The following is a 26,651-nucleotide window of genomic DNA, read 5'->3' as shown; positions in this document are numbered from 1 at the left end:
GCCAATACGAGATTCAATATCTAAATGGATCAATTCTGGTATTCAATATTTTCTTTTTATAAAATTCTCAATTTAATCTTGCTTTGAATAATATTTTCGTCGTGTTTAACCGTCACTTTAGAATTTATGGCTAATATTCTCACGTCACGCTTCTTTATTTAAAATAATATTTAGGTATATATATCGGCGTCAATATATATAATACGTACGTAAATGTTATGCATATATAAAAAGAGAGTTTTTGCCTTGCATGTTGTGTACGATATATTTAATTTACATGTGCTGTTAAATATAATGAATATAATAATTACAGCCCTCGTAGCACGGCAACAGTGCCGCGCGCTGCGCTAATTATATCGAGGGCTTAAATATATAATAATAAAAAAATAATAATAATAATGTTTATTTAAGTAAAACCTACGACATACATATACGTATACAACATATACACACATTAATATTAATATTTAGTCTATCCACGATAGTATTCGCGTCTGTTGGTCGAAACTCTCGATAAAATTCTCGATTCGCGACGCGCGCGGCGCGGATGCCGTGCAGAGCCTACGGGACATGCAATTGAATTCATGCAACGTTAATTCATAAACTTGTCAATTTAATAGCGTGAGGTGCTCACATTTATGCGGCCGCGCTTTCTAACAGTCCGGAATTCCATAACCCCGAGATATGAAACCATATATTTATAACCACTTTATACCTACTTAGGTCACAATACGAAAACAATAATAATAAGGTATTCGACGTGTCCGCTGTGGCGAATGTTAATCAGTAATCATGATTAAACCCTTCACGGCTAAATCTAAAATATTATTTCAGGCCACTTTCATTTAGTTACAGCCTTATTAACACCACAGTGCGTAGTGTTGGATAAAATCAAAGAGAGTCATATAAAATGGGATCAGTGGTTATTTGATTTCATCGAAGTTGGTTCCGAGAAAATGCTGAAGTTAAAATTGTATATAATAACCGTTTTCTGCGTCGCCTGTTACGCAACTGGTATATTTGATATATTTTTGTTATTTATTTTTTAACCTATTCACTCTTTCGTCTATGGTCTGAAATCCCTAGTTAACAATCTGAACGAAATTCCTCAACTACCGCGCCAAGAAACTATGTAGTGATACCTAAGTTAATAAGACCAGAATCCCATAACCCGGGATTTATTTTATTACAATACAGGGTGTTAGTGACATCGTAACGAATACTCAGAGGGATAATTCAGACCATGACTCTGAGTTAATATCAAGTGGAATTTTCAACAAGTAGGTATGGGTGTTAGTGACACTGTAACGAATACTGAAGGGGATGATTCAAACCATGATTCTAAGTCGATATCAAGTGGAATTTCCTGTCGGAGCAGTTATGAAAATTTTAGAGCTTATTTAAATTATTTTCCGTTCCATACTTTTGCGACGGAAAATCCACTCGATATCAACTAAGAATCATGGCCTGAATCATCCCTCAAAGTTTTCGTTACGATGTCACTAACGCCCTGTATATTCTTATGTGCATTAACATGTTTTTCAACGACTTTAAGTTTTAATAGACAGCGTACATAAATATTAAAATTTAAAACATAAAGACTTAATCTAAAAATAAAAATAAAGACTAGTGCGAGAAAATGACCAAATGGTGAGCCAGCTCTCCTCGCTTACTTTGTGTTGGAGGTTTAAGGATTGTTTTGAAATATGAAACAGTTTAGGAAGCAAGACTATTTTTTGCAGCGAAGCCTGCCAATGATTACAGCCAAACTGGAGAGAAAGAACGTGTTCGCAGGAGCCTGTAAGTCTGCATGTTTTATGTATGTGGTCATACAACGTTCAATGTACAGCTATGAAATAGTTTTCTTTTTATATTTTTCTCCTTTTAAACGATTGACTTTGCCTCCGATTATTTTTTCCATATTATAAGCCGTTGACTTTCAGGCCTTTTTTACCACCGTTGCCACCGCTACGGCCACTAACAATGCTACCAATGATACCAATGCAACCAATGAAACCAATGCAACTCATGGTAAGTATATTAACGCAGCCATTATATTTGAAAAAACCAAGCACTAGAACTTTATTTTCTCTTTCTATCTTATACAGAGACAAGCGGTTGAAAGCTCGAGCGATAACAGGGACGGGTACGTGGGCGTGTCTAATGCTGTAATGTCATCGGTTGGCGGAGTCAGCAGAGGCTACATGATGCAGAACGTCAATGGAGAGGTATCAGTAAATTACATGAGGTAAACGTCCCGTAGAAACGAACAACTTGGGTGACAGCTCATCCGCAGATGTATTTCATCCGTGGATGAAACGCCACTCTTTACAAATGGTAGGCATCGAGTCATCCGAAGTGGTGCTGTTATTCGGAGGAGTCGCCACCTAGCTAATACTACTGTAGTATTTTCATCCAAAATGAAGTAACACCTATATAAGTAGTTTTTAAAAATATATTTTCTACGGCATTGTTTGTTTTGTGTCGGATGTCACAAAAGTGTACTTAATGCTATTTTGGTTACCAACTATGAATTAATTAATATAAAAATATATATTTTCATTTCACACCCATAGACCCTAACGAGTGAGATGAGCCTGCAGCAATTAGAAGGCAACTTTTAGACATGATGAATGCGAACGATTTCGAAAAGCGACAGTGACAGTGATACAATTGTTTATAATAGATTGAATGTCTACTCAATACATTTTTGTCAAAGTCACTGTAGTTTTTCGTAATCGTTTTCAACTTGGCTGAGTATGGTAACTGCCCGGGATATAAAAATATATATAAAAATTATTTAATTAATTATTTAATATAAAAATACAGTAGTATTAGCTAGGTGGCGACTCCTCCGAATAACAGCACCACTTCGGATGACTCGACACCTACTTTTTGTAAAAAGTGGCGTTTCTGCTGTCACCCTGTGGGCGGGTCCCCCACAAGGTGTACTGATGACCTTCTAAAGGTCTTCTTGCTAGCGGTTTCAAATTGTTTTATAGGATGTCAGGTCCGGAATAGTGCAAGTATTCTATTTGCGTCTCTGTGAGGAAATAATAGCTCTGAAAATTATTTTTGTAGACTTTCTATGCAGCGACTTTAGAAAGAAATATTGATTATAATTAAAAAATGTTTTGACTTTTCTTCATATCCATAAAACAAAATTAATAGACTTCGTTTTCGCATGGCCGTAGTTCAAAAATCAAAATATTCAGCAATATTACAATAATTCGTATTGCAAAGTTGTTAGAGTTGAAATTTATATGAACGGTATTAAATTGTTCCTGTCCCAGTTTTTTGTGTAGATAAGACTTATTTTGATTTAGGTTCAAGGATTCGTTTAAGGAATGTTCTTAAACAATTACTTACCGTAAATTTTCATAGCGATCAGTATTGGGACAACAGCGTTTAGTTTTGAGCCAATAGATGTCACGAGTTCAAATTATAAGGAAGCATAAAAATTGATTCAGATTATAGATCTTATTGATAGAAAATTTACTTTCATACAACATTCTTACTTAGTGGTAACTAAGTATTATTGCGTGACGAAAGAAAAAGCAAAGCGCGGTAGTTTTTAAATTCAGTCACTAAATTTGCGTAAATAACCATAAGCACTGCTCAACTTTGAACGCAAACACTCCATCCGCCAATTCGTATTCACCTAAGAATTGGCATTTTAACTTTGCAAAATATAATCAAGAACCTATTGCTAGAAAATAAAGTAAGTAAGTAAATTGGATAATAAAAATAATAGTCATCACATCACACGTGCTTCCGCGCCACAAAAATAATTGGAAAGATAATAAAATAAAAGTGTTTTTGTAAAGTAACGAGCACTGGGATACTGTCGAAGTGACGGACTTTTACCTTCCATAAATAAATACATACACATAAGGACATACATAAATTTGCGGCACACAGGGTGGTGAGGATATGGTATCCCGACGTGCCGGCAGAGTAGGGGAATGATCGGTGATAATGATGATAAATTAGAAGCAAGCAGCAAGCAGGAATATATACAGTTTCTTTATATTAAAAACACTTCACAAACAGGATAGATGTATATTACAAAATAATCAAGAATTAGAGGGTGTTGCTTTAATGAAGGTCGGGGATGCAGTGAGTCAGTGTAAAATGAAAGGAAATGCGGAATGGAATGAGAATTTCGTAATTTAAAATGATGACGGTCAGAACGAAAGGCCAGTATGTGCAGAGTGTGTACTCTGCTACAGTACGGGGGGGGGGGGGGGGGGGGGGAGAGAAAATACTCTGTTACAAACTTCCACCCATAGACCCTAACGAGTGAGATGAGCCAGAAGCAATCAGAAGGCAACGATTTTGAAAAGCAACAGTGACAGTGATAAAATTGTTTGTAATAGATTGAATGTCTACTCAATACATTTTTGTCAAAATCACTGTAGTTTTTAGTAATCGTTTTCAACTTGGCTGAGTATGGTAACTGCCCGGGAAGATAAGCAATTGGCAGCATTATGTGCCGTTTCTTTGCTTCAAGTCCTCCAGGGGAGAAGAATGTATAGAAACGAAATATCGATACAAAATACTTGAAATACTTTTCTCCGTTCACAGATGAAATCCGCCTATTGGTGAAACTAGCAGACGGGGCCGTCCATGATGACCGCTAACTCAGCCAAAACATCGAACAGTCATACATCAGCCAGAACATCGAACAGTCATACATCAGCCAGAACATCGAACAGTCACTTAATCAAAAATGTCTTTTAAAGCTTCCACTCATAATAACCAAGATCTCTCTCGCACTATCTTTATTTCCTCTAACTTAAACTACGAACTTAAACTACATCACTTATTTGGACAGAATTACTTTTAAACGAGCAAAATTGACCATATTTTCGACTGATGCAATCAATCAATTAAAAATTAATCATTTATTTCAAGCCCGACTCAAAATTATTTTCTGAGTTCGATTTCCCAGAAATTGTCATAGACTTTGTCTTTCGTGTAATGATCTCTGCCTTTTTTCCATAGTCCTATTTTTTTACTCATAATAATATCGTTTTTCATAATAAATACCTTTTACAATTGTCGACTTTTTCTAAACCCTTCACTTCATAAACCCATTTCATCACAAGTAAATCAACATTACCTCCATTTTAATCTACTATCGGCACTTGTAGTAGGTACCTATTCTCTTTTCTTTTTCATAATAGACTAGACGATAAGCAAGTCAAATCACATACTTTTAAAATAAAACGAATATGTATTTTTTTCTATGGAATTTGTTTTTTAGCTGTGACGTCACTAATAAAAGTGGTGTTAGTCGACATAATTGTTTGCAATTCGTGGTTAAAATTCGTTTGAAAATAAGATAAAGAAAAATTACATTGTATTTTGTTTATTTATTTAATCCAATTTCTATTTATAGATGAGCTATTTATAGTATATTTTTGAGTTATCTACCCAATTGTGTATTTCATAAACCATATTTGCCAAATATTCACTAAATATTTCATCTATAGTTCACTCTCTTGCATGTTATTCCTTTCCATTACACCTTCCTTGACATTCAGCATTTTCTCAGGCGACTGGAAGACAATATCAATAGAAACAAGCTGAAATGTACTGTACCTAGCTGCAATAAATTGTGAAATTAATTTTCTGTCATTACAGTTTCAATATACCATTCCGAACAATTTTTGTGTACAATATTATTATGCCAATTTTTGCTTTGTAAAATACTTATTTGGTTTCAAATAACAAACATCATAATAATTACACATTTTTTATTTCGCATTTTAGTTCACGCGTCCTTATGAACAAAAGTTTGAAACATGTCAGTTATGTTATGATGATCGAAGAGATGTTTTTTGTCATAAATAACTTTACAATAAAATGAAGTATATATCATCAGTGTATGTATGTACCTAATCCTACACAATACACAAAGAATACAATAATACACAAACACGCCAGATGTATCTACGTATGCCAGAGCAGCATGACAGACATCACATGGTGTTAATGATTTCGATAGCTCACGACTGTAAATCCAAAGGGTTGCCTTGTCGGGTTGTGAGCACTTTAAAAGATGGAAAAGGGAAACGGACTCACGTGTGATGAGGCTCTGAACTTGGCTGGAATGCTGTTCCTGAGGGGCGCCCCTTATTACTTGTTCACGGTGAAGTTTAGAAGCTGGAGATGGTCACTTAGGTAGTTTTATGATTTTTTAACACAATATGTTATGATGTCCGTACGCACACTTGACGACCGCTTTTGAAGAGAGCGAAAATGGGTCGTTGGGGTGAATGAATGGATGTATGGGAATGGATATAGGAAGAGCGGGAGATTTAAAGTGCTAACTGATAATTGATTACTTAACATTCTCCCCCCCGCTGGCGAAATTAAGAGCCAGAAAACAAAATTTTGAAAATGTTCACTCAAACCAATAGCATACAATATTGATAACAACATGTTATGAAAAGTTGCATAATGATTGAAGTTAGGACACATGAAATAAATATTATGATAAATTGTTAAAATTAGATATATGATATACATTATACATACATACACACATGATGATAAATGTTATAATTTTGTTTAAAATAACTAATCAGTAAGAGGAATAGGGCAAAGCTTCACAAGAGGTCTATCTAAGTTCCCTTGTGCAGTTTTGACAGTAGCTGAACGAGGCACACCATCTCGTCCTAGGTAAAGTTTGATAATCCTACCGAAACGCCAACGAAGTGGGTGATTACATTCATCTTTGATTATTACTGGTTGATCGACTTTAACATCTCCAAATGATTTGGTCCACTTCAAACGTTGCGATAAGTTAGTTAAATATTCTGAATGCCACCGAGACCAAAAGTCTTGGTGCATGCGCTGCAATAACTGCCAACGTGTAAGTCTATTTATGCTTGTGTTTGTGTAGTCAGGCGTAGGCACTGTGGTCAGTGGTGCTAATGTCAAAAAATGACCCGGTGTGAGTACTGAAAAATCGTTAGGGTCTGAGCTAAGCGGGCATAGAGGTCGCGAGTTTAAAATGGATTCTACCTGCACCAACAGCGTATTCAATTCCTCATATGTTAGGATTTGTGCACCAATAACTCGGTAGAGGTGAGTCTTCACAGACTTCACACCCGCCTCCCAAAGTCCTCCAAAGTGAGGAGCTCCAGGTGGATTGAACTTGAACTCGATACGCTCAGTCTCACAAGCCGTTCGCATGATGTTTGCTAACTGTGACTGTGCGCCTTTGAAATTGGTGCCACAGTCGCTGTGAATGATGTTACACCGACCACGTCGACCTATGAATCGTCGTAGGGCCGCTAAAAATGCTTCGGTTGACAAATCAGATGCCAACTCTAAGTGCAGTGCTTTGGTAGCAAAACACACGAATAGACACAGATATGATTTTGTTGTCCGTGCACCACGATGTCTCTGAAAAGTAATGTTAAATGGACCAGCATAGTCGCAGCCCACCACCTGGAAAGCCTTCATTTGAGTGATACGCGAACGAGGTAAGTCCGCCATTTTTGGTTGATATGGAATAGGCTTCATTCTGAAGCAACGATGACAGTTTGATAAAACCTGATTAATGGCTCGTCGAGATGATAATATCCAAAAGTTCTGGAGAAGAAGATACTGCATAGTTTGTAAACCTGGATGCAGATTCTCATTATGCACACACTGAATGATTAAATCAGTTAAACGATGTTTTCGAGGAAGCAAGGCTGGATGTTTGGTTTCGAAATTCAAGTCTGATCTGGAAAGCCTTCCCCCCACACGAAAGACATCTTCCTCGTCCAAAAAAGGATTGAGTTTTCTGATTGATTTTGATAATGTTCGATTTGAACGAAGGCGATCAATTTCGGCTTTAAATGATGATTGTTGCACATGTTTTACTAATAGTAACAGAGCGTCGTGTAATTCTGGCTCAGTAAAATGACCTGTATGCTTGTCTTTACGCAGACATTGAACAAAACGCTTACAGTAAGCGAGGATGCGCTGAATTTTTCTTAAAGAAGAATATTTTTCGATAAGACGATCAAACGGATGTTTGATTACTGGCAGAGTACTGGTCAAAACACACGCACGCCTTTCACATGATATTTCAGGATCGATTGGAGGTGATTTGGTTGTATCAGGCTCAATAGGCCAATGATGCTGATCGTGAGACAGCCACTCAGGACCTGTCCACCATGAATTATGATTGATTAACTCATCTGGAGTTAGCCCGCGACTTGCGCAATCTGCGGGATTTTGCTTACCGGAGACATGCATCCACTTAGCATCCGGAATCTTTCTTTGAATGATTGATATACGATTGCCAACGAAGGCTTTATAATCTGTTGAATTTGAGTTGATCCAAGACAACACTATCGTGGAATCACACCAAGCCCATACACCTTCGATGGTGATCATATCTGCATACAGGTTTTTGATATGCATCATAAGTTCTGCGAGCAAAGTCGCACCACAAAGCTCAAGGCGAGGCAGCGTTCTACGTTTGGTTGGAGCTACTCTTGATCTTGCCCCTACGAGGGCCACGTGATGTTGATTTCGCTCGTCAGTGGACCGAAGATACACTACACCGGCGTACCCCGCTTCGCTTGCATCCGAGAACCCATGGAGTTGGTAAGTAACTGTGTCATTTTTAGTTATACGCCTAGGAATTCGAAGCTGCGATAAATGAGGTAACTGCTCTGTATACTTCATCCATATTTGATGAATCTCACCGGGAACGGCTTCATCCCATGATGTTCCCAACAACCACAATCGCTGGATTAAATGTTTAGCCATAAATGTTAATGGAGTAAGAAGCCCGATGGGATCGTAGATACGCGCCAACTCTGACAACATGGTACGCTTAGTACAATCTCTTTTGATTTGATTTACTTGATATTCGAAAGTGTCATTTTGTGAATTCCAGGCTAAACCTAGCACCTTCACAAAATTGCTGTCACTATCAAAAGTAACACCTGGAACCGCCCTATGATTTTCAGGAATGCTTTGCAGCACAGCGGTATGATTGCTGGACCACTTACGAAGCTCAAATCCTCCAGACCCCATTATGCCTATAAGTTGCTGTTGACGTTCTAAAGCCTGCTCTACGGTACTACATCCTGTAACGACGTCATCGACGTAGAGATCTTGACGCAAAATTTGCGCAGCAACTGGAAATGACTCCTCTTCATCTTGAGCTAATTGTTGGATCGTGCGAATGGCCAAGAATGGCGCTGATGAAACACCGAAGGTGACACGGTTAAGACGATATTCCTGAACGGGTTCATCAGGGTTACTCCTGAAAAGAATGCGTTGGTAATCACGATGCTTATCTGTTACTATGATGCGACGATACATCTGTCGAATGTCCGTCGTGAACACAATGTTATGAAGACGAAAACGCCACAATATATCTGTTATCTCTGCTTGAAGTTTTGGTCCCGTCAAAAGAGTGTCATTCAAGGAAATGCCTACTTTATCCTTTGCAGAAGCGTCGTAAACCACGCGAAGCTGCCCGGGTTTCACTACCGCAAAATGTGGAATATAATATGCTTTAGGAGATCGGCACTCTTCCGGCGGCACCACTTCCATTTGACTACTCGACAGGTATTCCAAAATATGTTCATTGTATTGTTTTTGAAATGCTAAATTTTGAATTAATTTCTTTTCAATTTGTTGAAAACGACGATACGCATTAGAATACGAATCTTCAAAAACTGGTAATTGATCGCGAAAAGGTAACTGAACAACGTAACGTCCTTCGCTATCACGACGAGTAGTTGATTGATAGATTTGTTCACACCGAATGTCATCTGCTGATTGACACTTCGGTTCAGATGAGATGTTATCCATTTCCCACAACTTTTGAACTGCGACATCGAGATTCGCGTCAATTGATACATGATTTACTGATAGAGGAGTAGGAATGGAGTCACTCGATGATGTTGGTGTACGTCCCATAAGGACATACCCGAAAATTGTATTGATAGCGGTAGCACCTTGATTTTCACCCTCCACTTTCCCCGGCAACAAAATTTGTGGAAACAGTTCTCCCCCCATCAAAATATCCACTGCTCGAGACTGATGATAACGCTCATCAGCCAATTTCAGATTTACTACATGTTTAAAATTGTTTTGATTTACATGATGGGTGGGCATGTCACCACAAATCTTGTCCAAGGTCAATGCTTCGGTCACAAAGGAAGGCTCAGATTTACCAATTGGACGGATCTCGAGGAACACCCTACCACTGGACTGCGCTGGAGCCTCACCTATACCCGACATGGGAGTGTTGGTCTTGTACTTAGTCAAACCTAAACGTCGTGCACAGCTGCTGGTAATGATATGGCTTTGACTACCCGGGTCCAGAAGAACTCGAACTCTCTGATATGCACCAAATCCATCTTTCACTTCAACCTCTGCTGTGGCAAGCAACACGAATGATGAATCTGAACTGTTAGAAATGTTTGATAAGGATGTTACTGGAGTGATAACATTTTCCGAAGATGGTGGTGAAGGTGCTGATTGCTGATTCGAAGCAGTCTTTTGATTTTGTTTGACAGGAAAATGTAGCAAGCTGTTATGCCGTTGATTACAAGTCTTGCATCTAAATTGTGAAATACACTTTGATGTGTTGTGGTTACTGCGTAAACAGTTGAAACATAATCTGTTTTGTTTAACAACCTCATTCCGCTCTTGAGGTGTCTTGTTTAAAAATTGTTGGCACATATAAAGGGCATGTATGTCCTTACATAAAACGCATGTTGGTGCATGTGATGTCTGAGCTAGAAGCATGGTAGGTTTTGATTGATTTGATTGATGAGAAGACTTTTGAACATTCCTCACAGATTGCATGTTTGATGTTTGAATGTTTGATGATAACGAAGAGCGTTCCAAAGCCTCACATCTTTCTTTTAAAAATGATTTTAATTGTTGGAAACTAGGGAAATCACCGACCTTACAATCCAATTCAAATGCTTCCCGAGATGCTTTATCAAGTTTGGTCAGTAGGGAATGGAACAACACAAAGTCCCAGTTGCTGGTAGGTAAACCTAATGAATCAAGCATTGACAGGTTTTCATTGTATGTGTCCAACAGATTCCGCAAGCTTTCAGCAGATCCCACAGTCACAGATTTAAGATTTGTAATTTGTTCCCAGCACATAAATGCTAAATATCTTTTATTACTATACCTATCCACCAAAGCATCATAGGCATGTTGATAATTTGCTTCAGATATAGGAAAAGCTCGAATAATGTTAATTGGTTCTCCTGATAAAGAAGTTATTAAATATTGAAACTTTTCTACATTTGATAAGTCTTTCCGATGATGCACCAGTGTGTTATATAAGTCAATAAATCCTGGAAAATCTTTTAGCTGTCCCAAAAACGTTGGCAATTTCATGGGAGGAAGTTTCAAGTTCTGGTGCTTTGAAGTGTCAATAGAAGGTTTAATATCACTCTGTTCTTTTTTATGTAAATGCTTTTTCATTATTTCCAGCACTTCAAAGTACATATCATCAGCTTCCTCTTGATACTTCTCCTGCTCTTTGATATTCTCTGGTGCAGCATTAGACTCTGTTAAGGCAACTACAAGATTGATATGACTTTCATTAAAAGTCTCCATATATGTATCTAAGCGAGAACCCCATACTTCTAGACGTGGTAAAAAACTTACATCACTCTTACACCTTCGAGCGAGGGCAACAGCATCCGATAATCGTTTGTAAGCGATATTTCGCTTTGATGTATAATGTGTGATCATTACTGCACTCATTTTCACTGTTTACACCTTGTTTACACGAATATTTCGAGTTTATCTCACTATGGACACACAAACCCGAACAGAACACACACTGATTTAAATGAATAAACGTTTAAAACAGTTTAAAACTCGACAAAAGTTCTAAAAAACACAGTATTTTGTTTTGAAACTCTCGATTCGTTGTACTGAAACGTCAAAAACTCGGCAAATGAACGAATGATTTGAACGAATGATACCGCCAAAGGGGTCGATTCTTGACGCTCTATTTTGAATTCGAAGGACCAGTTTTCTACTGATAGAAAACAATGTTAATTTATTTTATAAAAGTGAGATTTTGCTATGTTAATGAAACCAAATTTGATAAACACCACGACCGTTTTATAATAAAACAATGATTAAATGATAGAATTATTTATGTTTTTGTTCTCACATAAACGCTCGAAAATGAAATGATAAAAATGTTTTATAATGTTATTTATGATGATAGTTGATGATTGTTTACTTGTTTGCTATATGTTACAAACAAAAAGATGATGAATTTTACGATGAACTATACTCGTGTCGTATTCACTTAAAACAACGTTTGATGTAGTTAAGTATTCTTATGTTACTCACTAAGCACTTTGATTGATATTGAAATGATATTACCTAATGTATGTATGTTTACGTTAGGACACTAAATGAATTTGAAAATAACCACCCACGAATGCGAACGAACAAACTGAATAGGTAGTAGGTACTTTCTGGAATGTAAGAAAGTACTTACTGATTGATGTATAAAATGATAAATTGTGTGTGAAAAAACTAGGACATATGATAGAAAACACAAAAGTATGCTGTGAAATGATATGTTTTGTATGATTTACACACTATAAATGATAAATATAAACAATTTGCTACTTGGTTTTTGTGAACAAAATGGACGCCGAACTACGCCGCAACTTTCCCAAACAAGGCAACACGGTGCAAATTTAGAATATCCGGCTCGATGCGACCAGAAAATGTTAATGATTTCGATAGCTCACGACTGTAAATCCAAAGGGTTGCCTTGTCGGGTTGTGAGCACTTTAAAAGATGGAAAAGGGAAACGGACTCACGTGTGATGAGGCTCTGAACTTGGCTGGAATGCTGTTCCTGAGGGGCGCCCCTTATTACTTGTTCACGGTGAAGTTTAGAAGCTGGAGATGGTCACTTAGGTAGTTTTATGATTTTTTAACACAATATGTTATGATGTCCGTACGCACACTTGACGACCGCTTTTGAAGAGAGCGAAAATGGGTCGTTGGGGTGAATGAATGGATGTATGGGAATGGATATAGGAAGAGCGGGAGATTTAAAGTGCTAACTGATAATTGATTACTTAACACATGGCACACACACATAACATACACATGTGACTTGAGATTTAGAGAGACTTCGTGTGATGACACTATCGCATTAAAATTATGTTAGGTGAAATTAGTCGACATGATGATCACACTAATATAATAAACGTAAAAGTACGTTTGTGGATTTGTTTGTCGCGCAGATTTGGAGGGAAGAACACTGAGCATTTTAATATAGAAAGGTCAATAACCAATGCGGATGCTGTTATAGTTTCTAATATAAGGAACCTCTAATATACCTTTACGCAAAGTGGTATCTAAATCTGAGGCGAAAGTTTTAAGTAACATTTTGAGAGGGAGAATAGCGTGGTTTCCAACTAGCCAAATCTACTACACTACACTAAACTACTACTTACAAAAACCGACCTACCTAAACTGTTACTTTTTTCTAAACGTCAAAACACGAAATTACTACAGAATTTGTATGCAAAAGCAACCTGTGACATCATCCAGCAAAACGTGACCAAATTTTGCACTTATCACCTTTGTCTACTCTGGGCGCCATCCCACTTGCGTCAGACAGAGTACTGCGGGGCGGAAGGCAAGAGGGAAACCACTGCCCTATTTTTCTCTAAAAAAATAGCATGGAAAATGCTGCACCGACAAGAGCGTGGCTTTTAAATTGATGATGATGATTACCTTTTTGTATATTATAATTCATAAATAAGTTAAATAGAAAACAGATAACGTTTTTTGTCACCTTTAAATCTGTCTTTATTTCATTATCAGAATTTCATAATTATCGTTGACCTAGGAAATTACCCAATTTTAGTGATTCTACTATTTATTTAAATGTTTATTTTATTCTTAACTGCTTTGTGTAAGCATCAGTTACACAAAATACTTAGTGGTAAGTATATCATTTTATCATTAATAAATAGGAAAAACTGTCTATAACTTCAGATAACTCGATCCCGGTTCAGATTTTGTGAAGACGTGATAACAAAAAATATTGGTTTCTTAATAAGCAGTACTTTCGTTTCGTTTCTTTTGAAAAGCCGTGGTAGCTTATTTAGAAGAACGCTTGACTCTCATTGTGAGGTCGCAGGTTCAAAACCAGCATAGGCCTTAACCGACAATTTTCGAATTCATGTTTAAATGTGTACATTATGTCGACGTCATGTTCATAAATAAATGATTATCATGTGCTCAGCGGGGAAGGAAAACATCGCGAGTATTTGGGAAATGTAACCTGTGATTGAGATGGCTTTCTCTTCGGGTTTGAAGGTCAGACAGACAGGCGCTTCTGTAAAAATCCGGATCTGCTAAATAGGGTCAGGGTAATTAAGCGGACCCTGTGAATAACGAGATAACGCCAGGGCGATCGATGATTACTAGTAAGTAGGTACTATTGTTATATCAGATCTATATTAATGTAAATGTGGCCAGATCTTAGAATTGATCATTTTTATACATATATACATACATTCATTGATTATAATAATATCAATCAAGTTTTAAATATATTCGACATCAGCGCCATTACCGGTGGACAATGTTACCAATTCTACGATATGATTGCCAACGTTTGGCCATATCATGATGTAAACATGCATTTAGTTGCTCATATCGTTAAACGTTTTGTAAGTATTCATTGATCTGGCCAAACTACATCATGATGTGGCCAACGAATGATATTCTAAGTATTTCATGACATATGACCATTTCATGAAATGATCGAGCACATCATGAAATATATTTAGATCCAAACAAAAATTCGAAATCGTTGACTTGGTCTCGTGTTAGGATTCCAACCTGCGACCACACAGTGAGAGTGAAGCGTTCTTGCTACGGAAAATTATATAATCTGTCCAAAAATGAAATTATGTAATCTGTCTGTATCTGAGTGTAACTGTGTAATCAGTCTGTTTATTCAGTGGTTTCAGCTAGAGATTTTTTTTTAAATGCCTCCATTCCCGCTGCACTGCTTTTGCTCTATCAGCTGCATAAAATTCTCTTCATATAGTTCACACTTTATAAACAGGAATGATAAGGTTTTTGATGTGACAGCTGTGTCGAATGTTAATCAGCAACCATGATTAAAATTTTCACGGCTAAATCTAATCATCGTTTATAATATTTATTATTTAGCTCTACTCAGTCATAGTTTCGTAAACACCGCAGTAGTGTTGGAACCAGGGAGTGCCCCACAGGGCTCAGTGGTTATTTGACGTTACTGGAAGTTGGCTCCACCATGGAAATGCTGAAGTTATTTTTTTTTATAATAGCAGTTTCCTGCTATGGCTGCGACGCACACGGTACACATTGATTATTACTTTTTAAGCTATTCACTAGAAGTAAACCCACGTCTTCACCGCGCATTGGAGCAGCGTGGTGGAGTATGCTCCATACCCCCTCCGGTTGATTGTATGGAGGCCTATGCCCAGTAGTGGGACGTATATAGGCTGTTTATGTCAATCCACATACCACAAACCCACAAACCGAAATGCGTTTTGGAGTTATGTGACCTAACCTGTATTGGGCTGGTTTTCCCTTCGCGGGTTGGAAGGTCAGACAGGCAGTTGCTTCTGTAAAACCGGACCTGTAAAATAGTCAGGTTAGGTAAGCGGACTCTGGGAAAACGGGATAACGCCACGGAGATGATGATGACTCTTACCAAGAAGTCTTTCGATTCCAATTGTGATTTAATAGGAAAATTGTAAGCAAATTTGGACAACAATATTTATCCTCGTTATAGGAAAATAGACGTGATCTTAAGTAATATGTGTGTATGTATATATCATACATACAGTCATGAGCAATATAATGTACTCACTTTAGGACTCTGTCGCACTAACATATTTGACAATTAGTGTGACTTACAGTTCAAAAGTTAATGTGACATGGTACCAAAGTGTATACATATTAATGCTCGTGACCGTACCTGAAACGCGCAAATGAGCTGCGGATATAATTAATTAATATCCCATTACAATTCATATAATGTACGGTCACGAGTACTAATTAATATGTATACACTATGATACCATGTCACATTAACTTTTTTGACAAATTAAACCGTAAGTCTCATTAAATGTCAAATATGATAGTGCGACAGGGTTTTAAAGTGGGTACATGAAATTGCTTATGACTGTACGTACTGAAATTATTTTCCACCGTCATATCTAATAATACCCTTTACAATTTGTTTTTAAAACATAACAATGGAGCAGTTTATTTGGATATGAATAATTTATGCTACCAATTCGATCCGTAACATACATTATTTTCAACTGTCATTTCTAATAATACACTTTGCAATTTGTTTTACGAACATAACTACGAAGTGAAAGGTTTTTGTAACCAGCAGAAAGAAAAGTCGTAAGGCCCAAAGTCCTTTTAAAATCTAAATCCCATTGTTTAACTATTGTGTCTGGAAATCCGGGCCTTACGAGGTTAAGAATGGTCACAATATTTTCAGTGATTTCACTATTAACATTATGTAGATTCAATAATGAGGATACTTTATAATATAACACGTGGTGGTTGGGGCGAAAAAGAAAACGAGAAACTACTAACACACTACAACATAATAACATTCTTCAATTAATTAATTAATTTCTTCATTGACACTAGTCAATAATTGAAAGCCGTGGTAGCCCTGTTGGTAGAACACCTCTCACTTTGAGGTCGTAGGTTCAATTATCACATGCTCAGCGGTGAAAGAAAACATCGTGAGGAAACCCACATTCCCGAGAAATGCATACATACCTCCGATTTTCGGAGGTATGTGACTTAACCTGTATTGGGCTGTTTCCCTTCGCGGGTTGGAAGGTCAGACAGGTAGTCGCTTCTGTAAAAAACCGGACCTGTCAAATCTTCAGGTTAAGTAAGCAGACCCTGTGAAAAACGGGATAATGCTAGGGAGATGAATTATTGACTAGTGTGTAAGTAGATTCATTTTGAAACTAAAAGCTTAGAAAACGACAATATTTTTGCAGTACTGCCAGTTGATGGCAGCCGAACGAATGGCCATAATCACGTGCGCTCCAACTCGTAAGTATTCAACTTTGTATGTAAGAAGAGTGAAGAGGAATGTTTCACTTTGGGAACATAGGCGCAAGTCCTATGTAAAAAAAAGCTTTATTATCTAATCATTAGGCAGATAAGAAGAAAAAGGCAGCCAGTATCCTCACTATTAAAGAGTTTTTATAACGGAAACATTTCCACTTTGGGAACATTCTTAGGAACATCACATCACTGTGTATGAAGTTAGACAAATTCATTAGAACGCTGATAAAAAGATAAATGCTTTGAAATTGAAATACAGTTTGAGATTTGCTTAAGTTAAATTGCGTAACAGTTGCGTACTTTCAAGAAAGTTGTTTAAAAAATTCAGTCTCAGCTAACGGCTTCACTTACTTACAAAAAATATGGAAAAAATATACCCACAGGGATATATGTATACAACGCCTTGCCTCATCATGAGACCAGCAGAACAAAAGTAGACTCATATTGCTTAGTAGCTTAACTTTACTTCGAGGATCAAAGGATAAATTTACCAAAATATGCTCATGGTAAGGTATTTGGATTGATAAATATTTTATAATTTCAGAGATGATAGAGGAGCTTTATCCGACCTGGGAACGATAGACATGGTAGCTGGTATGATGAAGAGTTTGCAAGACTTACCGAATATGTCCTTTCAAGGGCAGATGACGTTACCCCCTTTTAGACAGTTGATTTTTCCTCAGATGCAATTTCCCCCTATGAGACCGTTGTATTTTCCTCCGATGAATTTTCCTCCTTTTCCGCCGATGAAATTTGCCCCCTTTCCTCCGATGAAATTTCCCCCCTTTCCTCCGATGAATTTTCCGCCATTTCCTCCGATGTATTTTCCCCCTATTAAACCGTTAGTTTTCAAACCATTTCCCCCTCTACTTCCAATGATGCCAATACTGCCAATGCCGTTCCCACCACTCCCGTCACTGAATGGAATGGTAAGTGCCTATCTAGGGGGTTAAAGAAAAGCTACATTGAAGCAAGTCATCTTAAAGAAGCTTCGATCATATTTATTGGTAGATGCATTGTTACCGCTTTATAAATGGCGCTTCGTTTCATTTGCTTACTTATTTATATCAGTTACTACCCCGCCGGCGTGGTCGACGATTTCTCTCAATCACCACTTATCGCTATCGACCCCCTAGGGTCGATTAATTCTTTCAAATATTTTTCCTCTCAGACGACGCCCTGAGCTGAGAGTCGCGCCCAACTGGGCACCCTTAGGTCTGTTGTCTTAAACATTCTACCGGGCCAGAGCCTACAGCTCTCCCCATTTATCTGGCCAAGTAGTTAATGCCATCTGCGACAAATCTACAAAAAGTCACATAAAAAAAAATAGATTCAATTGTACACCACTTTAGGATTTATTCAAAATACTTCAATAAGTACATCAGAATTAACATCAGGGACGATATTTTGTGTGTTTTTTGCATGGAATCGCGCATCTTACCAATATGATTGAAGTAAAAAATCAATATATTGTTATTTGACATTTTGTTTAAATTGCGTAAGCAGATTGCGTACTTACGTCTATAGGCGCAGCGGGAGACGTCAATTTGCAATATTGTATTTTGATAAATTGCTTCAAAGTGGCATTTCTAGACCCCCAGTAAATTGCGACTATTGATATTGTTTAGTAAAAATAAATAATGAAAAAGTTAGGTTAGGTTAGGTAACTATTAAGCCAGTCACAGATTGTGAAGATAAGTTCTTACTACTTATTATATTTTCTCTCAAGATACATTATTATGAGTGGGATGCAGTAGGTAATTTCGTCTCCAATTGATGAGAGGATTATAACTTGTGGAACATATGTAAAAATAAACAATTCGTGTTCCTCTCGTCACTTGGGTCAGCTGGAAGAAATCACTTGATTAGAGGTAAGCTTTTGTGTACAAATAAATAAATAATAGGTACTTATTAAAAATTATTGTCTTATGTTTCTATATAGAAAATAAAAGAGCCATAAAGCCCGATAGAAATATTGCGAGGCATGTGCCCCGCACGTAGTACGTCCCACGCTTTGCTATGTGGTTAGGCTGCGTTTCCATTGACACGGAGCTGTACGGAGATGAGCGGAGATGTGTGGATTTGACCAACCACAGCGTTCGAGAGAGCGAAAAACGAAGACGCTCTGTCACTCTCTCCCTCACGGTGATTGGTCGATTCCTGTACATCTCCGCACAACTCCGCGTCGATGGAAACGCAGCCTTATGCTTGCGTAGTACATGCCTGGCCATGAATCCATAAATATGAAGATACACACATCGCGATGCGTGCGGCGCATGGCATGCGGGACACAGGCCTCGCAATGTTTGTATCCGTCTTAATAATGTTCTTTCACTAGCAACTTTTTGTGGTTTCTGTCTTCTGCAGAGATCCATCGATTCTGGTGACATAGCAAGCGTGCTCTCAAGACCAGGCGGGTTTATAAGTGGAGTGGCTTCATCCCTGTTTACAACATTCGACAATGCCGGCGGACGTCCTCACACTGAAGGGTTCTTCCTCCAAAACATCAATGGACGGGTATTTAGGACAATAATAGATAAACATCTTAATATCGAAGATGCAAAAGGCTTATCTTTCTGACTGATAAAGAGAGGCCTATGTACATGTGGTTTGCTTGAACTAGGATGTGTGAAAAGGTGTAAGTATTGAAACAACGTCAAGGCGAACACATCTAGAGTGGTGAGCAAGGAAAGATAACAATAACTAGATAGCTACAGTCGTGGTAATCAAATTACTTTTTGTTTACTGTTTATTTGCCGAGATCTTAGAAGTATTTTGACTGCACCTATATAGATAGAAGAAATTTGAAATACCATTTGTTCTTTTGTCTACAGATAAAATCCGTATCTTGGGAGGATCCTCCGGATGATAATGACCAGAACAAGTCGTCAGATGATAAACCTTAAGAAACTACAATGAGTTTCTTTCAGTCAGTTCAGTCAAAACTGACTCAAAATGACAGTGATCTCTCCAGTACTATCTTTGCTTTTTCTAATTTACACCACCCCAAGCCTGGTTGTCCGACCAGTTGGAAGAGCTCTTCAGAAACCAGTTCTTCTGAAACAAATATACGAACGATGAAATAACTGTTTAGACTTTTTTAAGAATTGTGCATGTCACTTTTTATTTTCGAGTACAGCTCAAATTTCAAATAGCTCTTAGTTTATGCGTTACAAAAAAGTTTTTGTATTCTTCTTCTTCTTCTTGCATGGGTTGGAAAGTCGATGACTGACCCCACTAAACTCAGTAGTTATTATTGAGTCTCCGGGAACCATAAAATAGCTGTTCTTGTAATGTATTTTGTATAATTAGTAACTCTTTCTGATCTTTCCTATATTGGAATCTTTATTATTATTTGAAGTCAATCTTTGTCTATTTCCCTTATCTTATTAGGTCTTTTTCTCTTCTTGTGTCTGCTTACTATTTTAATTCCTTGGGCATGCATGCGCTTTCCTAAAAAGTTACCTTTTGGCATTTTGTCTAGTATTAAACTATTACTACTAATATTCATTTACTAACAGTCAATAATTCTTTTTTTAGCATGAATTTAATTGGAGATCATGACTCGGTTCTCCAGATTGTCTTTATAAACGTTTTCATTTAGGTTTCATCGAGTCGTAGTCATACTCATGTTAGATTATATTTTCTCTTCATATTATAATTACTTAGTCTTTAATGTTCATCAATCATCTTCTTGTAACTATAAATGTTTGGGGTCTGCACATTATCTCATTTCGATTCATTCCTACACACAAATCACTTACAAACCACCAAACTCCTTCTGTTTATTCTTTTCTTTTGTAAAATATTTTTCACAAACCTTGTTAAATATATTATATTCACGTATGACATGACTTTCTTATTTTCTATGATGTTCGTATGACAAAATCTTGTTATTGTAAATGTTCTTATGTAAGTTTAGTTCCGATTATCCACGCCTATTGTACTTACTTTTTTTTGCGAACGCGATCATACCCAAAAAACGTGTTTGTTCGAACAAAACAAAACTCTCAAATAAAATCAGTGGTCGTGTCTCCTATTAGTCTGTTATCTCTATTCATATTGTAATGGCTCTGATTTACATACATTCATCATCTCGGTGACTAATTATGTCGACAAAAGTATGTTATTTTGAACTTGAAAGAATATTTTGCAGTGGGCAAATTTGGAAACCGTCAATGTAGCCGGATGAATATGCTTTATAATTTTAAACGGTTGCGCCATCAAGGCCCAATAAAACAGAGAAAAAGCAAAGAAATTGCATTATTTCCTACTCAAAATGTCTAATTTATAAAAAGGAAAAATGATAAACTTCTTACATTAGGTATTAAAAAAACATTCTTTATATCTAATGTTTGTTTTATTTTTAAATTAAAATTTTGTAAGAAATTGCTCGTTTTCATTTTTTAATACAACATTTCCAAATTTTAATAATTATACCGCTTTGAAAATTGAGTCTTCTCTTCTTGAATTTCTCCAAGTACTAAGGATAATATGATATTGTTGTAACACAAAATTATACTACGTGTCATAACTGCTGAAAATGAACATTATATTATATGGGGTTTTATAAATCATAATTTGATTGAAATTAATTTAGCTAGTCTTAAACAGGCAGATAATACAACTAAAATAAATAATAGTTTGCTAATAAATAGATAGCCATCTCACCTGTATAAATGGTAAGTATCGTTTTATTGCCTCAGCTGTTAATAATGATGCTGAAAATAATAATTTAATATGATGACGATAATGCAATTGATACACAAAGTACCTACAACATCGAAAAATTTAAAGAAATATAATTATGTAAAAAATATAATATCGTACAAATGACGTAGGTAGTGTCATGATCACGCAAATTATTATAAAAGAAGTTTCATTATCTACACGTAGATATTGTCTCAATATCTAACATGTATATTAACTAGGTTTTAACTTTAGTTAATAGTTGCGAAACGATGGAATTTATATGGACTGTTATTTTACCTGCACTTTTATCGTCTGTTATTGTTAATGTTAAACAACTAATTAAGTAATTAAAAAAGTAAATTAACAGAAAAGGCGGGAAAGGAAGTAAGAATTACGCGATGAATGAAACAAAAGAAAACGGGGTTTGACTTGCTTCCCGACTTTTCTAGAAAATGTTGGTTATGGAGAGAATTACGACGCAAATTAATAAATAGTCGATAAAGTCACTCAATTACAGTGTATTCTTGAAAGTAGATACAAGCAAAGGGAATGAGATTTAGCAACCATAAGAAGGTTAAAACTTCTTAAGTACGCTTAAATTTAATTTATGTAAGAAAGTATCTGAGGTAAATACATCGAAGCTACTAACTAGAGAAAAAATCATCGTTGCCAACAGCTATTGTTGAATAATTGATGTATGATGTAGTTCTCATAGTGGAATCTATAAAGCAGAAACATCAAGCAGAATCAATAAAGCTGTTCAAACATCCTAACTAACGTCTTATTCGACAGGGACAAGTCCGATTTTGATATTTTATCTACTTTTGAGGTGTATTTTTTCATGTTATTTAAAATCAGAAACGTCTTGAGTGGTGCAAATAACCATGTCTATCATATATTATTATGTAAAAATAAATAAGTAGATTTATGACGAGAGCGTATTTGAATTACTCCACATCGTGATTTAAATACAGCGTATAGAAAATCTGCTCTTATCTTCCCGCTCTTATCCTAATCTGAGGTCGGTACAACATGTAGAATATTAAACAAATCTTAAATATTTAAAAATCTTCTACCTGACTAGGAAAAATGGCTTTTACGTCTTTTAAAAATAAAGTTCCAGAAAAATAGAGTTTTCAGTACCCTGCGAAATTATTCTTCATCATCATCATCAGCCCATTAACGTCCCCACTGCTGGGGCACGGGCCTTCCCTATGGATGGGTAGGGAGATCGGGCCTTAAACCATCACGCGGGCCCAGTGCGGATTGATGGTTATTAACGACTGCTAATGCAGCCGGGACCAACGGCTTAACGTGCCTTCCGAAGCACGGAGGAGCTCGAGATGAAAACTTTTTTTGTGGTCACCCATCCTATGACCGGCCTTTGCGAAAGTTGCTTTACTTCATCAATCGCAGACCGAGCGCGTTTACCGCTGCGCCATCGAGCTCCTCAAGAAGAATTATTCTTCATTTCCAATAAATTTACTTTTTAAGAATAAAAATAGTTTATTATTATAGGACGTCCCACATATAGCAAGCAACTAAAAAAAGATCCTGAATCCTCGTCCTGTGCGTAGTTTTGACTACATATTGCGAAAAACCTAACAGGTTCGTGATGAGAAGTAAGTAAAATTATCCATTTTACCCCACATTACTTACTTAAAAACAAATTGTAGCTAAACAAACAACTCGATCACAAAGACTCAAGGTTCTCGACTGTTCATATAAAAGAAACTACACTTCTTTGTTTATCAGTATTACATGATTCGGACTAAGTGTCGGATAATTTCAAGAACCAACCAAACCGAAATTCATAATGAAGTTTGCTATAATTTTTGCTATGACTTTAGTGGCCTTTGCCCAGTCCTCATACGGTAAGTTTATCTTATCTACATACAGGGTGTTAGTGACATCGTACCAAATACTGAGGGGGATGATTCGGCTCATGATTCTGAGTTAATATCAAGTGGAATTTTTATCGCAAAATTATCGAAATGAAAATAACTTAAACAAACTAAAAAAAATATGAATTTTGTGAATGAAAATTCCACTTGATATTAAATCAGAATCTGAGTCTGAATCATCCCCCTCAGTATTCGTTACGATGTCCCCAACACCCTGATTTGTATTTATTGTAATCTACCTGAATGTAAGATTAGCAGATTTCATTATTATACTGCAGTGCAAAATAACAACTCTTCTATTATATATTTTTTTCTTCTTCAATTATATTGTGCGGAATGTGAGGTGGATGACCAACCACAGCAACCTTGGTGTCAAGATTATTATTAAACCAATAAAGCACCAAATTTGACTTATGTAACGTCTACGTACTTACGGCAGTAGTACCTGGGGACAACGGATTAACGTGCCTTCCAAAGCACGGATCGACTTACTTCTACACAATAAAAATCTTATTAGCAACATGCTAATTTTGTGATTTGCTTGTGCTTAAATTAAGTGTACAAGAATATGAAGCTTGAGGATGTCTTTTTAAACTTTTAAAGTCTACACTTACAAATATTTAAACAAAATATGCTGGAATGTTTTTCGGTTCTAAATCTATTAAACATAAACAACATGTTCTTACTCTTACAGCTGCAGCCGTGCCTGTTGATGAAAACGTAGGTTCGGATGTCAAGACCCCTGTAGACAAAAACGTTGCAGCAGAGGATGCAGTACAGGATGTCGCCGATCATGACATTGATGAAAGTAACCAGCCTGAGGAGAATGCAGATTCTGATGACGAAGACGATCAGTGAGTATTTAAAGATAAATTAGAATAAAAGACTTCATAAATAAAGAATATATTATGCCAATATAGAGACTGGAAGCCCGTTTCATGTTTTTATAGAGGCTTTCAAAGTAAAAAAATATCAAATAATAGGCCTCTCTTATGGCACGCCACTGAGGTCGGTCCTCGGATTTTACGTTATTTATGAGTAAAATCTTAAGTTACTATTGACATAAGATAGCTTTAAACTAAAAAATAAAAAGATGTAAGTAGATAGAAAGATTCATAAATAAAGTCAAAGCTTTTATAGTACATCCCAACAGGGGATAAAAGGATTAGAAGAAGAGAAGAGAAATGATTATTAAAATTTGACTCTCACCACATTACCTTTTCTGATGTGATCCAAAGAGGATGAAAATCTATATTAATTACTGCTTTAATTTCTTCACAGACCCGATTCTACCGATGATGACCAGTCTAACCCGGGAGTACAATCTGAGGAGGTAAGAATCTTCTTGATTCTCGTTTCTGGTTATCGTTTATGTCGTTATAATGTTCACAATAAATTTTCCGACAATTCTCGTGGATTTTTCTAAAAAATCTTACAAATATGAATAACTAATCGACTCAATCACGAGTAAAGCTTTGTCATACACGTAGCGATTGATATTTTATTTACTTGTACTTTGAATCGATCTAAAATAATCCGTATTTTTTTATTACCAGGATTCAGCACAGGAAGAAAACGATAAACCTGTAGTAGACAGGAAATCAGTTGTTGAGAACTACTCCAAGTCCCGTCAGGAAGTAAACGGCAAAGTAGTTGACGAGCACAGCGGAGGCCAAAGAATAGAAGATGACAATGGCAAAATCAAAGTCACCAAATTGTAAGAGACACCTTAGAACATGAAGTCGAGCCGAGGATTGTAATAATGAAATCACTTTAACTAGAAAAAAGATGTAGCACCTGGATACTAAAGCGTTTGGACGTGCTACTAGTGGACTCATCGACATCATCAACAGCCTACGCTCGTTCATTGCTAGAAAAAGGCCTCTCCTATGACACGCCACTGAACTCGGTCCTTCAATTTTCTCCTCCAGTCGCTGCCAGCCACATTACAGACGTCACTCCATCTAGTCCAAGGGCGCGTGTACCCGTACCCAGTAAATATAGTAGATTAAATAAAGCAGAATAGTCTCGATTACCACTTATTGATGTAAGTTCGTAGTCGTTACATGAGTCATGTCAGAGGCTTTAGGCGGCTCAATAATAACCCTGACACCAAGGAAGATGAGGATGGTAATCCAGCTCATAACCCACATGATAGAAGAAATAGACCCAGTGGACCCATGGTAGACCTTTTTAACTGAAGGAAGGGACACGGTACAAGTTACCTAAAAGAAATCATACCTCACTAACTTACCTTAGTATGCTAAATGTGCGTGTGCGTCTATATTCATTTTCAATGCAGCCTTAGTGCATCTAGATTCAAGTGACTTCGTTCTATGCAATTCCCAATTTCCTGCTAATGTATAAAGTACATTGCATACAAATAATAATGTTATCGAGATTAAAAAATATTAAATTAGAATACACATTGTTACTCACACAATCAACGTTGATAAGAAATACAGTAGTAGTAAATACAGCAACAAAAATGTGTTTTATTAATTTCATCGTTTATATAAATAAAAGTTGAATTCTTGTATTATCAATTCAAAGAGTAGACCGCATTTCTAACCAAACAAAACATGATTTTTGCTAATAATATTTGTTAATAATATATCCCCTACTAACAGTATTATTGTATATTTCCTCATGTTGTTACAATAGTCCAGTGATCAGCACGGTAGAGGCCAAATAATAAAAGATAATAATGGGAAAATCTACAGAATTCTCAGAACGTTAAACCAAACACTTCAGAACCCCGATACCGACCCGTGGTCTGTCGACCACCCCTCCCCCATTCAGCGCTTATCGCTATCGACCCACTACGATTAATTCTTTTAAATATTCTTCCTCTCAGACGATGCCCTGAGCCGAGGTTCGCGTCCAACTGGGCACCCTCAGACCTGTTGTC

At 36.7% G+C, this 26,651-nt stretch overlaps 3 protein-coding genes and 1 long non-coding RNA gene across 4 annotated transcripts; 3 read left to right on the top strand and 1 right to left on the bottom strand.

Annotated features, from left to right (window-relative positions):
* The first annotated feature begins 1,626 nt into the window (after positions 1–1,626).
* On the top strand, positions 1,627–4,662 carry LOC126372778 (uncharacterized). The gene is made up of 4 exons (XR_007567218.1): positions 1,627–1,800; positions 1,944–2,031; positions 2,109–2,228; positions 4,588–4,662. It is a non-coding gene; the product is annotated as an uncharacterized LOC126372778 (long non-coding RNA).
* Positions 4,663–5,492: 830 nt separating this feature from the next.
* Positions 5,493–11,760, bottom strand: LOC126375293 (uncharacterized). The gene is made up of 5 exons (XM_050022233.1): positions 11,673–11,760; positions 11,177–11,573; positions 8,076–10,591; positions 6,091–6,171; positions 5,493–5,611 (listed from the first exon to the last, which is right to left on the bottom strand). The coding sequence occupies exons 1-5, from the start codon at positions 11,758–11,760 to the stop codon at positions 5,493–5,495; spliced, it is 3,201 nt and encodes a 1,066-aa protein (XP_049878190.1).
* A 3,495-nt stretch (positions 11,761–15,255) lies between these two features.
* Positions 15,256–21,433, top strand: LOC126372479 (seroin-like). Its single transcript, XM_050018269.1, has 5 exons — positions 15,256–15,391; positions 17,075–17,129; positions 17,689–18,073; positions 19,512–19,661; positions 19,979–21,433. Exons 1-5 carry the CDS (start codon positions 15,328–15,330, stop codon positions 20,048–20,050), a joined length of 726 nt encoding a protein of 241 aa, XP_049874226.1. The 5' UTR covers positions 15,256–15,327; the 3' UTR covers positions 20,051–21,433.
* Positions 21,434–23,596: 2,163 nt separating this feature from the next.
* LOC126372636 (uncharacterized) lies at positions 23,597–26,229 on the top strand. Its single transcript, XM_050018477.1, has 4 exons — positions 23,597–23,710; positions 24,435–24,594; positions 25,022–25,073; positions 25,297–26,229. Exons 1-4 carry the CDS (start codon positions 23,653–23,655, stop codon positions 25,459–25,461), a joined length of 435 nt encoding a protein of 144 aa, XP_049874434.1. The 5' UTR covers positions 23,597–23,652; the 3' UTR covers positions 25,462–26,229.
* The last annotated feature ends 422 nt before the right edge of the window (positions 26,230–26,651 follow it).

This window comes from Pectinophora gossypiella, chromosome 2, assembly GCF_024362695.1.
Source record: "Pectinophora gossypiella chromosome 2, ilPecGoss1.1, whole genome shotgun sequence".
NCBI lineage: Eukaryota > Metazoa > Arthropoda > Insecta > Lepidoptera > Gelechiidae > Pectinophora > Pectinophora gossypiella.
The sequence above is the reverse complement of the archived record's forward strand: the minus strand, read 5'-3'. Positions and strand labels throughout refer to the sequence as shown.

Bases quoted from the DNA above. Each gene is read 5' to 3' on its own strand.
- LOC126375293 (XM_050022233.1), bottom strand. From the start codon at position 11,760: ATGAGTGCAGTAATGATCACACATTATACATCAAAGCGAAATATCGCT. The intron at 11,574-11,672 runs GTAAGAGTGATG...TCAATCTTGTAG, and splicing joins TGTTGCCCTCGCTCGAAGGT to TTGCCTTAACAGAGTCTAAT. The intron at 5,612-6,090 runs GTGAGTCCGTTT...AATTTATTGCAG, and splicing joins AGTTCAGAGCCTCATCACAC to CTAGGTACAGTACATTTCAG.
- LOC126372479 (XM_050018269.1), top strand. From the start codon at position 15,328: ATGGAAATGCTGAAGTTATTTTTTTTTATAATAGCAGTTTCCTGCTAT. The intron at 17,130-17,688 runs GTAAGTATTCAA...TTATAATTTCAG, and splicing joins AATCACGTGCGCTCCAACTC to AGATGATAGAGGAGCTTTAT. The intron at 18,074-19,511 runs GTAAGTGCCTAT...TGTCTTCTGCAG, and splicing joins TCCCGTCACTGAATGGAATG to AGATCCATCGATTCTGGTGA.
- LOC126372636 (XM_050018477.1), top strand. From the start codon at position 23,653: ATGAAGTTTGCTATAATTTTTGCTATGACTTTAGTGGCCTTTGCCCAG. The intron at 23,711-24,434 runs GTAAGTTTATCT...TTACTCTTACAG, and splicing joins CTTTGCCCAGTCCTCATACG to CTGCAGCCGTGCCTGTTGAT. The intron at 24,595-25,021 runs GTGAGTATTTAA...ATTTCTTCACAG, and splicing joins TCTGATGACGAAGACGATCA to ACCCGATTCTACCGATGATG.